The following is a 13,038-nucleotide window of genomic DNA, read 5'->3' as shown; positions in this document are numbered from 1 at the left end:
CTCACTCTAAGATTAATTTTCTCTGTTACTATTAGTCATTTAAATACTACTTTATAAAATACTTTCTTTAATTGGTTGGAGAGTCAATTTTGTCTTCACTAATTGCAAGATGCTGTTGGCTAATTAATGTTTAATTTTATCATTTATCATACTTTTATTCGATCTGTTCTTTTTCTTATGAGGGAGAAATATTTATCTTTCACTTTATATAAATCTCACTTTTCTTTATGGTACAAATTTAAAAAAGATTTGGGCAACTATCTTGTTAAATTTGCCTTTATAAGCTTTGGGAAGATAGTGACTCATTGTTGTGCAACTAATTATTTCAACGATGAAACATAATTTAATTGATAAAATGTTTCTCTTTTCGATTAATAAAATAAAGGCTTAGATTATCATAACCAGAGTATATAATGAACCATTATTGACTATATAAAATATATATAAAAAAACAAAGGTTTATCTTACATGAATTTTGTCATTATTTATAGTATTTTATTTTGAACTATTTTTGTATCATTACTCATGTTCGTTAACTTTTTAGCTTGATGATTAATTTTGTACTACTATTAAATAAAAACAAATAAAATAATTTGGAATCTCATTCCATGTCATTTATGTTTTATTCCTCTACAATTAAAAACAATACATGATCATTCTATCTTGAATTATTTTCATAAAATAGTACTAATTTCCTTTTCAATAGAAAATAATAAACCAATAAAAGAAAAGGTGGAAGATAGAGATGGTGGGTCGATTGCAATAATTATGGCCAACCTTTGTACATTTTGGGGTGTCTTGTTTTATTTTTGTATCAAAAGTAGGGTAACATTTATCCTAACCTAAATACGATTACTTTGGCCAAATCATATTTTATATTTAAAGTCTACTTAGGCTTGCTTTATAGTATACACCTACTATAATTAATTCATTTCTTATGCTTCTTTTTGAAGCTAAATAAAGTGGCTTCTTGACTGTAGCGAAATTTAAATAATGTTGCAATAAATAATAAAAGAATGTTTCCGAAAGAGCCACTAAAATTTAAAAATTTAGTGTTTGTATTGGTACTAAATTTAAAAAAAAAAAAAAAAAAAAGAGAGAGAAGAGTAACAAAGAAGCAATCACATTGAAATGAATGGGGATAACCGGATAAACGAGAATTTATGAAATTGAATTGACCGAGATTAATTTTATTCCATAAGAAATGTCGGTGTCGGTGTTCGTATCCTCATCCTCATATTCAGTGTTGAGCGAATCCATTCAATCGAATAATATTCATAACATTCAATTCGGTATAATCTAGCAAACCAAATATGAAAAAAGGCTAATCTTAAACATTATGGAAATTTACTGCCAATATTATAATGATGTTTCATTTCTTTAATTATTATAATATTTATTGCATAATTATAATTTTAATAATAATAAAAATAGTAAGCCCTGAAACATCAAAAGGGTTTTCCAGTAAGCCCAAGTCCAATAAATTGAAGCCCATTAGTCCACTGAGCTAAATAATGCACAGGCCCATTTGATTTTGTGGTTTTTTCTTTATAACAAGATTAATTCAATTGATGTATAAACTTTTTATGAATACGAATATTTTGACATATTACTCATTGTTGAAACTAGGGCCGGGGAAAAATACTGAAAAAATGATTTATTACTCGTATCGTATTGAAAAATATCGAAAAAATATCGAATTTTCAATATATCGTAATTTTCGATACAATACGATACCATATCGTAAGTTTTCGATACGATAATGATATGAATTTCCTTATATCGTGATATATCGTTTTATATCGAAAATACGATATACATCGAAAATTTTCTATATATCGATATTTTATTTTCGATATATATTGTTATTTAACGATATATCGAATTTCGGTACGATATATCGAAATATCGATACGATAACGATATGAAATTTTTTTATATCGAAACTTTCGATACGATAACAATATGAAATTCTTTCATATCGATATTTTCGATACGATACACGATACAACATTTTCGATAAGATATATCGTATCGACTCACCCCTAGTTGAAACAATAGTAATTCATCACTCTTTTCCGTGAAACTATAGTTCACTAACCGATTTTCAATCGCTTTATAAACCCCTAGTTGAAACAATAGTAATTCATCACTCTTTTCAGTGAAACTATAGTTCACTAACCGATTTTCAATCGCTTTATAACCGATTTTTCGGCCACGTTAATACGAAGATTTTGACATATTACTCAACAATTTTGGTCGAGAACCGATGACACATTTTGGCGAAGCTGCAACAATAGTAGTTCGTCGCTCTTTTCAGTGACCTTCGTCATCACTACTCAACCGAGATCGTTCAGTATTACGTCAATCTTCGGTTCAAACCTCAAATTCAACACTAGTAATTTTTATAAATTAATCAAACCCCCCTCTCTCTAGTCTTAATTGCAAGAACAATGTTTTTCTGCCAAAAATTTATATAAACCGGGAGGCCGTAAATCCGCAGGAACGTATCCTCACCGAGACAAAATGAAGTCGGAAATAGAATGACAAACCATAAATGTTACAAAAGACGGGCGCTTTGATCCGCCCACCGGAACCCTAAACCCTTACCGCGCCACATTAATTAGCCATCTTGGTCTCACGCGCGTTTCTTCGTTATCTTTGGAGGTATCGGCAATGATTCAAGATCCCAATCCTGTTCTTCACTGGAGGAATCTTTCCAGTTAGAAAATGTGAATGGTAGAGAGATATATGTCTAAATAGTCAGTTTTTTTGAATCCATTGTCTTAGAAGTGTGGCTCTCTGATGGCTCCCCTCTGCTTTCCGAATCAGCCGAACCACTAGCCTCCTTCATCGACTCGATCTCCAAGCTCATCGTCCTACTTTTCCTACTCCTTCGATCCTGCAGGTAATGAACGTTATATCTATTGAAACGGTCTACACTACAAGGCGAATAATCCATGGAATCGAAACCTTATTTGTTCGTGGATACGAAAGAGTTTGTGACCTTTTCGACAAAAACCATTTAATCAGAGAGAAATGCTTACCTCACGATAAGGAAGATCGTCGGTGTCCAGCATACGTACGACCTGGCTCATTTTGGGCCGTTTCTCCGACTCGGGATCGACACATCTTAGCGCAACGAGAAGTGCACGTTTCAGAGCACGGGTAGTAGGCTTGACTTCGAGAATAGGGTCTACAACTTCCTCGGCTCTCCTGTTCCCTACCATCATTTTAAGCCACTCGACGAGATTAACCTGCCACAAGCGCAGTTATGGACTGTTACGACGAGAATTTACTAGCTACTTTTACCCTTAACAAAAAAATAAATAAATTAGCACCTCGTTGGCTGGACGTGCGTAATCTACAGGATCTCTTCCGGTGACGGCTTCAAGAAGCAGAACGCCAAAACTGTATACGTCGCTCTTTTCATTTAGCAAGCCCGTGTTCGCATATTCTGGAGCCACGTAACTGAAATTCACAAAAGCTCGTTATGAACAAAAACTAAGGTAGAAATAGATCAGAAAGCCGGAGAGGAGCAAACTTCAAAAGAGAAATATACCCGAAAGTTCCCATCACCCTTGTTGTTATATGGCTCTCTCCAGAATCCAGCAGCTTAGCCAAACCAAAGTCGGAAACTTTAGCGTTGAACTCGCCCGTGATCAAGATATTACTTGATTTTATGTCACGATGCACGACTTTTGGTTCTATTGCTTCGTGCAAATAAGCTAGCCTGCATAACGAAAACAGATGCCATTTTATCATCATCCAATTATTCAATGTTGATGCTTCGAGGAAAGAAAACGGGAATGCAAGAGACAAAAAAACGAAAAGAGTCCACTTACGCCTTGGCGGTGCCAAGTAGAACCTTCATCCGGGCTTCCCACGTTAGGGAGCCGTGCTGCCTCATTGCCCCATGAAGCCACTGTTCGAGATTTCCGTTATTTACATATTCATACACCAACATCCTGAAAATAGATTTCATGCCGCCTCATCTCAGAATTCGAATAAAGATCAACGAAACAAAAACTAAGAGAAACGGAACCAAAAGCTAACCTCTGAACTCCTTCAATGCAGTAGCCGAGAAGTCTCACGAGGTTTTTATGTCGAACGTGACCAATGGCCTCGACTTCGACCCTAAACTCTTTCTCCGCTTGGCCTCTGCAATTCAACGCATCATTTATCAAAAAAAGATTTCGCACAAGCTTCGTTAAAAAAAAAACTAATAAGGATACTCACAGATTATTAAGAAGCTTCTTAACTGCCACCTCCGAGCCATTGGCCAATTTTCCTCGATAGACGACCCCATAACCACCTTCCCCAATGATGTTTTCGGCTGAAAAACGACTTGTTGCGATCTCAAGATCTCTGAGCGTGAACCAGTGGCCCCACCCAAGATGAGATATTTCCGGCAAACCAATCAACGGAGAAGCTGTGGCAATCCCGTACGACATTGAAGACTGTTTACGTGCATGACCAGAACTCCCCTCCTCTCCCGACTGAGAGCTACCGCCCATCTCATAATGGTAAACCGAACTGCTCTGGCTGATATTATCCGCATCGCTTGATCTGCTCCTACCCAAATGGACTAACATCTTCTCCGTTTTCTTATCGCTAGATTTATCGTTAATCGTCAAGTATAGAGCTTCTGGATGATCGTGCGTGCTTTCCTCCCCAACTCTGTCTACGCTGATTTCTTTCGAGATGTTAGGAATCTGGCATGCAGAATACTTGTCCGAGGCTCTTTTAGATCTCCGTTGGAACATGATCCATATCGATAAGATCCCCAATATTAGAACTATGAACGCACCAACGCATATGCCAATGAGAACCCAAAGTTTCAGAGCCCCATACTTCTTCGACAACTCGGAATATAAACTTTCGGAACCCATTTTTCTGGTATTTCAGCACAACGAAGTAAATCTGCACCAATCGAACCTGAACAAGGACTACATCATTTCAGAAAAAAACACACCAACTTCATTCAATTTAAACTCAGATAGACGAGAAATGAGATGACTGTGATCACTAGTTAGCGACATCAACACACGCATCTCTCTTTCATTTCAAGAATACTCCATTTAACCAATTTCAATACAACTTCACATATAAATGCTACAAGCATAGCACAATCAACAACATAACAAAATTCTACTCCATTCATCTACAAAGATAGCTAAGTTCCTAAACTAAACCGCCATTGATCTAAGTTCCTAAACAAACTCAATGCTGCTAGACTTCTAAGTTCCGAAACAAACTCAGCTAAACAAGAAATGAGCTGACTTTGATAACTAGTTAGCAGTATCAACACACACATCTTTCTTTCTTTTGAGGAATACAACATTTAACCAATTACAAGATCCCCAAAATTAGAACTAGAAACGCACCCACGCATATGCAAATGAGAGCCATTTCCCGAGATTTCAGCACAAGGAAGTAAATCTACACTAAGCAAACCTGAACGAGGGCTACTTCATTGAACTCTAAATTCAAGAGTCACATCACATTATCAGAAAACACAAAATATTCAATTGCTGCTAGATTCCTAAGTTCCAAAAGAAACTCAGACAAACAAGAAATGAGCAGACTGTGATCACTAGTTAGCAGCATCAAAACACACATCTTTCTTTCTTTTCAAGAACACTACATTTAACCGATTTCAATAAGCCTTCTCCACATATAAACACTATCACATTTCTATGAGCTAAAAAAACCAAACCACCATTTATCTACACAGATTCCTAACTTCCTAAACTAAACCACCATTGATCTAATCTCCTAAACAAACTCAGCTAAACAAGAAATGAGCTTACTGTGATCACTAGTTAGCACTCAGCAGCATCAACACACAAATCTTTCTTTCTTTTCAACACTACATTTAACCAATTACAATAACCCTTCTCCACATATAAGCACAACACAATCAGCAGCATTACAGCTAAAGAAAAACTAAACCAACATTGATCTACACAGATTACAGCCTCAAATCCAACCCAAATTCAACAGCTGAATCAAAATCAAGAAAGCTTGTGTCTTTCCATCCAAGCAGCAGAAACACAAAGGGAGAGAAAGCCCTCACCTTGGCCAGTGATCTGAACTCAACCCCTCTGATCTTCCTCCTTGACAACCCAAAGAAGCGAAAAAAAAGGTTCTTTTTTGCCTCAACAGATGCCCAATTTGCATAGATACGCCAATGCAGAGATGAAACGCCACAAACCCACCAAGAATAAAAAAGGGGGAAAAGAGAAGCTCAAAAGAAAGAGTAGTTTAGAAGTAGAAGGTTTGTGGTGAAGAGTGGGCCAAGAGAAATGATAACAATCATGCAAGTGAGAAAGTGAATTTCTTTTTCTTTCTCGAAACAATGGCAGACCAAAAATCCAATCTTTGGGAGGAGGCGGAGGAGTTCATCCTTTTTTACCTTATTTTGTTGGGGCTTTGAATGATGGGAGGAAATCAGAGATGTGGGATTTTCTAATAAAAGGGGAAAGGGGAGAAATGGTAGGTGGGATTTGGGAATGTGGGGAAAAGAGGGAAGAATGCTTGGTTTGCAATGGAGGAAAACCAGAGAGAGAGAGTGAATAGTAAAGTGAAAGCAAATGAGGTTAGAACTTAGAAGTAAGCCTGCATTTATAGCAATGGTGGAGAAAATAAAAATGAAAATAATGAGAGAAAAAAGTTAAATCCAGACAAAAGTGGAATGTGAGTAATAGGGAAAAAAAAAAAAAGATTTATGAAAGTGTGTGTGGGTGTGAGTCAACAGAATGAACAGTAAATCTAGGACTAAAACAGAGCTGCATTTACAAGTTTGTCCTTTTTTAGGATGTCATCTGTCTGAATCTGCTCTGAAAAATGAATTACTTTGATTTCTTTACTTTTTAAGGACATTTATTCGAATTTTGAACTTCTATCAATATAGTGTGGAGTATCCAAGCAAATTGAAAATTGAATTACAATTATTAAAGTAAAAAATATGATTGGTTTTGGTTAAATTCTGATTCATTATGTATTTTTAAAAAAAAAATTGGTCGATTATATCGAAAAATAAAGATACATGAAGCGTCAAAGGTTATGATAAAAGTAATTATTTTTAAAAATTGTGGGATTAACCAAAAGTATTTTATCAATTTCATTTGTAGTTATTTAACTTTATGTTTTACGAAAAAAATTACTTCATAAAATTAGATAATAATTAAAAATAAAAAAAATAAAATTATGATGTGGTATGAGTAGATGTATGAGGAGATGAATGAGGTTGCAGGCGTTTTGGCCTAACATAGAAATTAAGGAATATGACTTCACGGTATATAATACGCATGAGTCGTAAGATAAAATGGGCATAGGTTGTACATGACCTCATGTCCTCATCAATCACAACGTTCATCTTTATTGAAAAAATTATATATATACCATACTAGAAAAAAAAAACACATTATTATATTTATATACATTTAAAAAGTTTACACACACATATAGTATATTATAAGAAGAACAAGCTAAGTGTAAGAGTAATTAATTTTGTTTTATTTTCAGAGTATTTCTGAAGACATAGAGTCATGACACCCACAAATCCACGATCTAATCAGCAATTAATGTGCATAAAAAGCTTAATCAATGTGTAATCAAATTATGGAATTTTTTTTCTTAATAGCACATTAATAAGATATTAAATCAATGTAGAGCGTGGAGTCGCAGTAATTTATCCTCAATTTCATCATATGAATAAATAATAAGCAAATTCAAGACCTTAAACTTTGTGTATTTATCCTCAATTTTCTCATATTATTAAACAAATTCAATAAACTATGTGTTTGGCACATAATCTGTATGTTGGCCATTTTTATATTTATTCTTTAGATGATATTTAATTTATGAGTTGTAATATTAATTTATTTATAACATTATCATCACAATGTATTTTAGTATAGTATTGTATATTATGCCATATTTGTATATATATTTCCTTTATCTAATTTGTGGTTTGAAAATAAAGTTTTTTATAGTGGACTCAAAAAATTGTTATGACTTGAGTTTTAAATGTTACTTAACTCTTTGTGTGATAAATTGTTTGTTTGAGTTTCGTTCTCAATATTTTTCTCAACCAAAATATTTGATTTTTATTATGCGAACATTAATGGGATTTTATTTAATATTCATAAAAGTTAGTTGTAATCTCAAACTTACCTTACATGCTTGTTAGTGAAATGAATTGAGTTATTCACGATTCATATTTATAACAAATAAATTTCTATGTAAGATACCCATTTGAAATTGTTATCAATGAGTTTCTATGTATCAATTTTAGAGCAATAAAATACATAGATGCAATAGAAATTTTATGATAGTCAATTTTACTTTTTCTTATACAGATGCAAAATATTTTTTTCCAAAAAGTTATAAATTTATTGCAATTTAATTATATAATCTACATATATTAAAATTATAAGAAACCTTGATATAAAATATGGACTATGTCATAGATTTTACCTATTGGCTATTAAACAAGCACATGTCTCTACCAAATGAATTGCATTTTGTCGGTCATCTCCAACCATTTATTCCAAACTCAAACTCATTTTTGAGTATATATCACACTAAAAAGTAGTTTTACTCCAATCATTTGCACCATCTTTAAGTTTACACCATTTTTCAGTATTTCTCTAACAAAATTTTGGAGTAAACACCATATTTGCCTTGGTGTTATTTCATTGAAAACCCCAAAAATGGGTTTGAGTTTAGTATATAGTTGGAGAAATTATCTACACCAAAAGTGAGTTTTAGCGTACGGTTGGAGATGGTCTTAAACAAATTACAGTATAATTAAACTAGATATTGTTCTGTCTTATCTCCATAGCCATTGTGACGTAGAAAATGAATTGGGATTTGTCGTCAATTGAATAGATAATTGTATTATTAAATTGTAGATATTGTTCTCATTTATCTCTACATCCGCTGTAACTCAAATCCCAATCGATTTATCGAAGGAAAAACGTCTTAATAGCTAAATTGTGATTTATCGTTACAAATACATTTTTTACTCGTGTACCTTTTATATAAGGGATAATAGCAATTTAAATCATGAAGTTTGATTAAATTCTATTTAAAATTGAAATATTAAATTAAGAAGTTTCATTTTTTATCAATTGTCTCATATATGCATGCACAAATTGACATCTTTTTGTGACATTAAAAACGATAATATTTCAATAAAATAAGAAGAAAATCAGAAAATAAAGGAATATCAAAGCAAAAATAATCATTTTAATGAAACACGTTGTTTAAATAACATATAAAGACGACATTTTGTCCATGGATGGGACAATTGAGAAAAAATGAAACTTCTCTATTTAATATTCCAGTTTTAAAGTTAACGAGACAAATCAGAATTTGACCGGCCTTTATGTTTAAAGGGCTATTAACTCTTTATATAATGGTGTCCAAGGACAATAGGGTCATTTCGGATTAAGTAGAGGAATGGGGTGTAATTTTGGTTAAGGAGATAAAGTCGTTGATTTGAAGCATAACCTATTTATTAAAAGTATCACACGCAAATCTCTTTCCATCTTTATGTCATACTTAATCAACAATAATTATTAATTAGTTGAAGGGTGCCATTTTCCATTCTTAATTCAATTTAAGTAATCCACCCCACTATTGGGGTTTATCACTGCAAGACTATTTTTTCTTAAACGAGGAAGTGTTAAATACATACTATTCCAACTTCTCAAAGTTAGTTAGCTAATTTGTCCTCCCTAAATCAATTTACAACACCTTTACCCCATTGGCATCTAGCACACTTTCTATAAAAGACAAATTTGGGTTTCAATACTCATGAGTAGGGACAGAGTGTTATACGAAACTCGTGGGCTGATTCGAATAGCTTGTTAAATTTGAAAGGATTAAAGTTAAAATTTGTAATTTGAAAAAATTTCAACCTCTTTAACTCGCATTGATGAATACCCAAAACTCTACAAGTTGGTCCGGATGATATCCAACCCACAATTGTACTTTTTCTTAATTCATAAAACTAATGAATAGCGTGAGCCCTAATTAAACCGTGTTGCTTATGCTTACTGACTGAATTACACCATTTGCATGTCTATTTAAGATCTCTAACAACTACTGTTATCGAAGCAATGCCTAAGATCGAAACATCGTCATACTTAATGCAAACTGATTCACCGAACCAAGATATATGACGGGTGCACAAAGCAAATCCAAACGTCGCTTTTGCAAGATACAATACAATCTCCACAAACTAGAATTTCATGATTAAGACCATCTCTCCTTGGTGTTAAGTCTTATATAGAGAATAAACCACACATGCATTTGTGAAATTGACTGTAATTTTGACATAAAAGTAATTGATTTTCACTGTTTTCTAGTGACCAATTATTTCCTTTTCTTGATTTTGGACGCTTGTATATTTAAATATAAAACTTGGAGTATTTTTTTCTATCATATTGGATAAGGTAACAATCAGTGTTTGAAATGAGGAATATAAAATAATAGTATAAATTAATAATCAAGAATGCGACTGTTCTTTAAACGAGTTAGTTGGCCAACATTATATAATTTTGGAGCTAAAAGCGTCGATTTGGATAGATTAATTAAATGAGAGATCGTAACAGTACAATAAATATCTATTTATCTCATTTCTTAATTTTCATTTCTCATTTCTTTCTACTCTCTCTCAAATCCATCCAATTTCTTGAATTTCTTCACATAACTCTCCTATGTTCGACTAGAAATTCATTCGACATTAACCAATCCGCATAGATTTCATCCTTGGAGAAGGAAGCCATGCCGGAGTTGCTTGGGGAGGCCACACATGTCGTGCAACGTGCAAGACTACATAAAGACAATGACATCAACACGTTAAGCCTCATGTACAACGAACGTACGTCAATGAAAGTATGGAAGTGTCGCATGTTGTCTCTCAAAGTCTATTTAAAACTAAATCTAGTTTAACGAATCCAGGAATTCAATCCAGAAGGGACAAAAATATATACTACTATGGAGAAATTTTAGGAGTTTAAGAAGAACATAAATAAAGGAAATTGAGAAATTAAAAGAATTGAAGAATAAAATAGTTTAACTAACATATGTTTAGAGATGCCCAAGGTTTTCAGTTTAGGCGGTTAACCGCGGAACCGTGAGATTTAAATCGAACCGGAACCACCACTTTTGGAACCGTGGTTCGGTTCAGGTTCCAAAATTTTGGAACCAAAATCGTGCCGGAACCGCGAAAAACCACCGGAAAACCACGAAATCGAGCCAAAACCGCCGATTTCCGGTGGTCGAACCCTTGAAAAAACTGTCTGAAAATCGACGGTTCGGAACCGGAACTGCCGATTTTCGAACCGAAACCGTAACCGTAAAATAGCCTCACGGTTCGGTTCCAGTTCCACTTTTCCTAAAACTGGAATTGCCGGTTCATGAACCGTGGACATCTCTACATATGTTTAGGGGGGCATTTGCCCCCTTTTTCTCCTCGTATAGATCCAACCCAAAGGTTGGATGAATTAATGTGAAAAAAAATGCATTTAAATTGATATTTTGGTAAATCACTAACAGTTTTCTTTAATTCATTTGTTGGAAGCTACTTACATTTTCATTTATTGATAACAGCCATAAAGTAAGAAGATAACTGGTACAACAACGGTTAACTGAGTATGGCATATATTTAAGATTTATTAAATGAGTAGTTTTCAATTATTTAGTTGCAACAATTTATGCATATAGTAAAACTTAAACTCATGAGAATAATGCAGGGGTGTCTATTAATTATTTGCTTGATTCAAAAAACTCTATGCTAGTCACTAGCTTTATATATGTGTGCATAAATAATAATATAACTAATAAAATTGAGACACTACTACTTTTGTATTAGGTCTAGTCATAGTGGTATATCTCTTATCATAATTTCTGCTTTTATTAGTAATGAAATCTAGCAGGTTTAATATTAATTAACGACCTAGCTAGGTACATTATACAAGCCATTCATCCAATCATATGAAATTTAAAATTGTAAGATATTTTAAAAGAAATACTAGTAATACATCATTTTATGCTAGTTGGTGAAAAGTACCGTGAGAAGTTTTAGTGAAAAGTGTCCATCACATGAATTCAATTAACAATTGAAGTATGATTTTCTTGATTAAATAGTAATTCAGATAATACTTATACTAAAAATAATAATAGTAACAATATATTGCTATGATTCACGATTTTTCAAAATTACATAAAGATTTAGTTAATAAGTTATTAATTGAGAATAATAATAATTATAATAATCATGAATCTTGTACTATATAATAACAACTATTACTATAAATATTATTAATTGTGTATCACAATAAAACTGAATGAAGAAGTTATTAATTGCTGATATAATAATAAATATAATAAACAATAGAAATATTAATAATACCAATTATTATTATTTTATTTCAATAAAAAGGAAAAGTAATATTGTATACTTAAATATATAAAAATTCTGAAATTTGAAAAGAGAATATCTAAAAAAACTAGGGAAATAAAATTCTTCAAAAACTACACCTACTATTTTCCTTATTTACAATATCCTTATTCTTTGTTGTCTTATAGTAAAAATCAGACAAATACAATAATTTTTAAATCGTTAATCAAATTATTTTTACAAATAAAAGGGTAAATGAGTAAAAAGGGTGGGAATAGGTCCACAGACAAAAAATGGCTGTCACTAACAATTCTAACACCATATAAATATTGTATAACTGCAGTTACAATTTTTATATATGATTTTAAAATAACAACCATTGAAATGTTATTACAGTGCCAGACTGTTTGAGAATTTCATAATTTGTTGTTTTGTTTCTGTCCATTCTCCACTTTGCAATAAGATGCTCATTTTGTTTATTCTATGTTTGGATGTCATTCCAAATCTAATTTTTATTGACACATCACCTATTTTCATATACATCTCTTTTTCATTGTTTCAGCACTTTTTCTATACACAGCCAAACATTGCCCAATTGACTCAACAATCATTCTGAAAAA

General features: G+C 32.7%; 1 protein-coding gene across 2 annotated transcripts; it reads right to left on the bottom strand.

Annotated features, from left to right (window-relative positions):
- Positions 1-2,456: 2,456 nt before the first annotated feature.
- LOC125193684 (probable receptor-like protein kinase At2g42960) lies at positions 2,457-6,610 on the bottom strand. Of its 2 annotated transcripts, none has more exons than XM_048091529.1 (8): positions 6,080-6,610; positions 4,240-4,938; positions 4,057-4,161; positions 3,846-3,968; positions 3,563-3,733; positions 3,342-3,471; positions 3,048-3,257; positions 2,457-2,902 (listed from the first exon to the last, which is right to left on the bottom strand). In XM_048091529.1, the coding sequence occupies exons 2-8, from the start codon at positions 4,890-4,892 to the stop codon at positions 2,756-2,758; spliced, it is 1,539 nt and encodes a 512-aa protein (XP_047947486.1). In that variant the 5' UTR covers positions 4,893-4,938; positions 6,080-6,610; the 3' UTR covers positions 2,457-2,755. The 2 variants fall into 2 exon arrangements, with proteins under 2 accessions (XP_047947486.1, XP_047947488.1); XM_048091531.1 differs by having other exon boundaries at positions 4,240-4,923.
- Positions 6,611-13,038: the final 6,428 nt, after the last annotated feature.

Source organism: Salvia hispanica, chromosome 6 (genome assembly GCF_023119035.1).
Source record: "Salvia hispanica cultivar TCC Black 2014 chromosome 6, UniMelb_Shisp_WGS_1.0, whole genome shotgun sequence".
Lineage (NCBI taxonomy): Eukaryota > Viridiplantae > Streptophyta > Magnoliopsida > Lamiales > Lamiaceae > Salvia > Salvia hispanica.
The sequence above is the reverse complement of the archived record's forward strand: the minus strand, read 5'-3'. Positions and strand labels throughout refer to the sequence as shown.

Excerpts from the sequence above, each read along its gene's own strand:
- LOC125193684 (XM_048091529.1), bottom strand. The coding sequence starts at position 4,892 with ATGGGTTCCGAAAGTTTATATTCCGAGTTGTCGAAGAAGTATGGGGCT. Across the intron at positions 4,162-4,239 it reads AAGAAGCTTCTTAATAATCT|AGGCCAAGCGGAGAAAGAGT; the intron begins GTGAGTATCCTT and ends GTTGAATTGCAG. Across the intron at positions 3,969-4,056 it reads TGCATTGAAGGAGTTCAGAG|GATGTTGGTGTATGAATATG; the intron begins GTTAGCTTTTGG and ends ATCTATTTTCAG.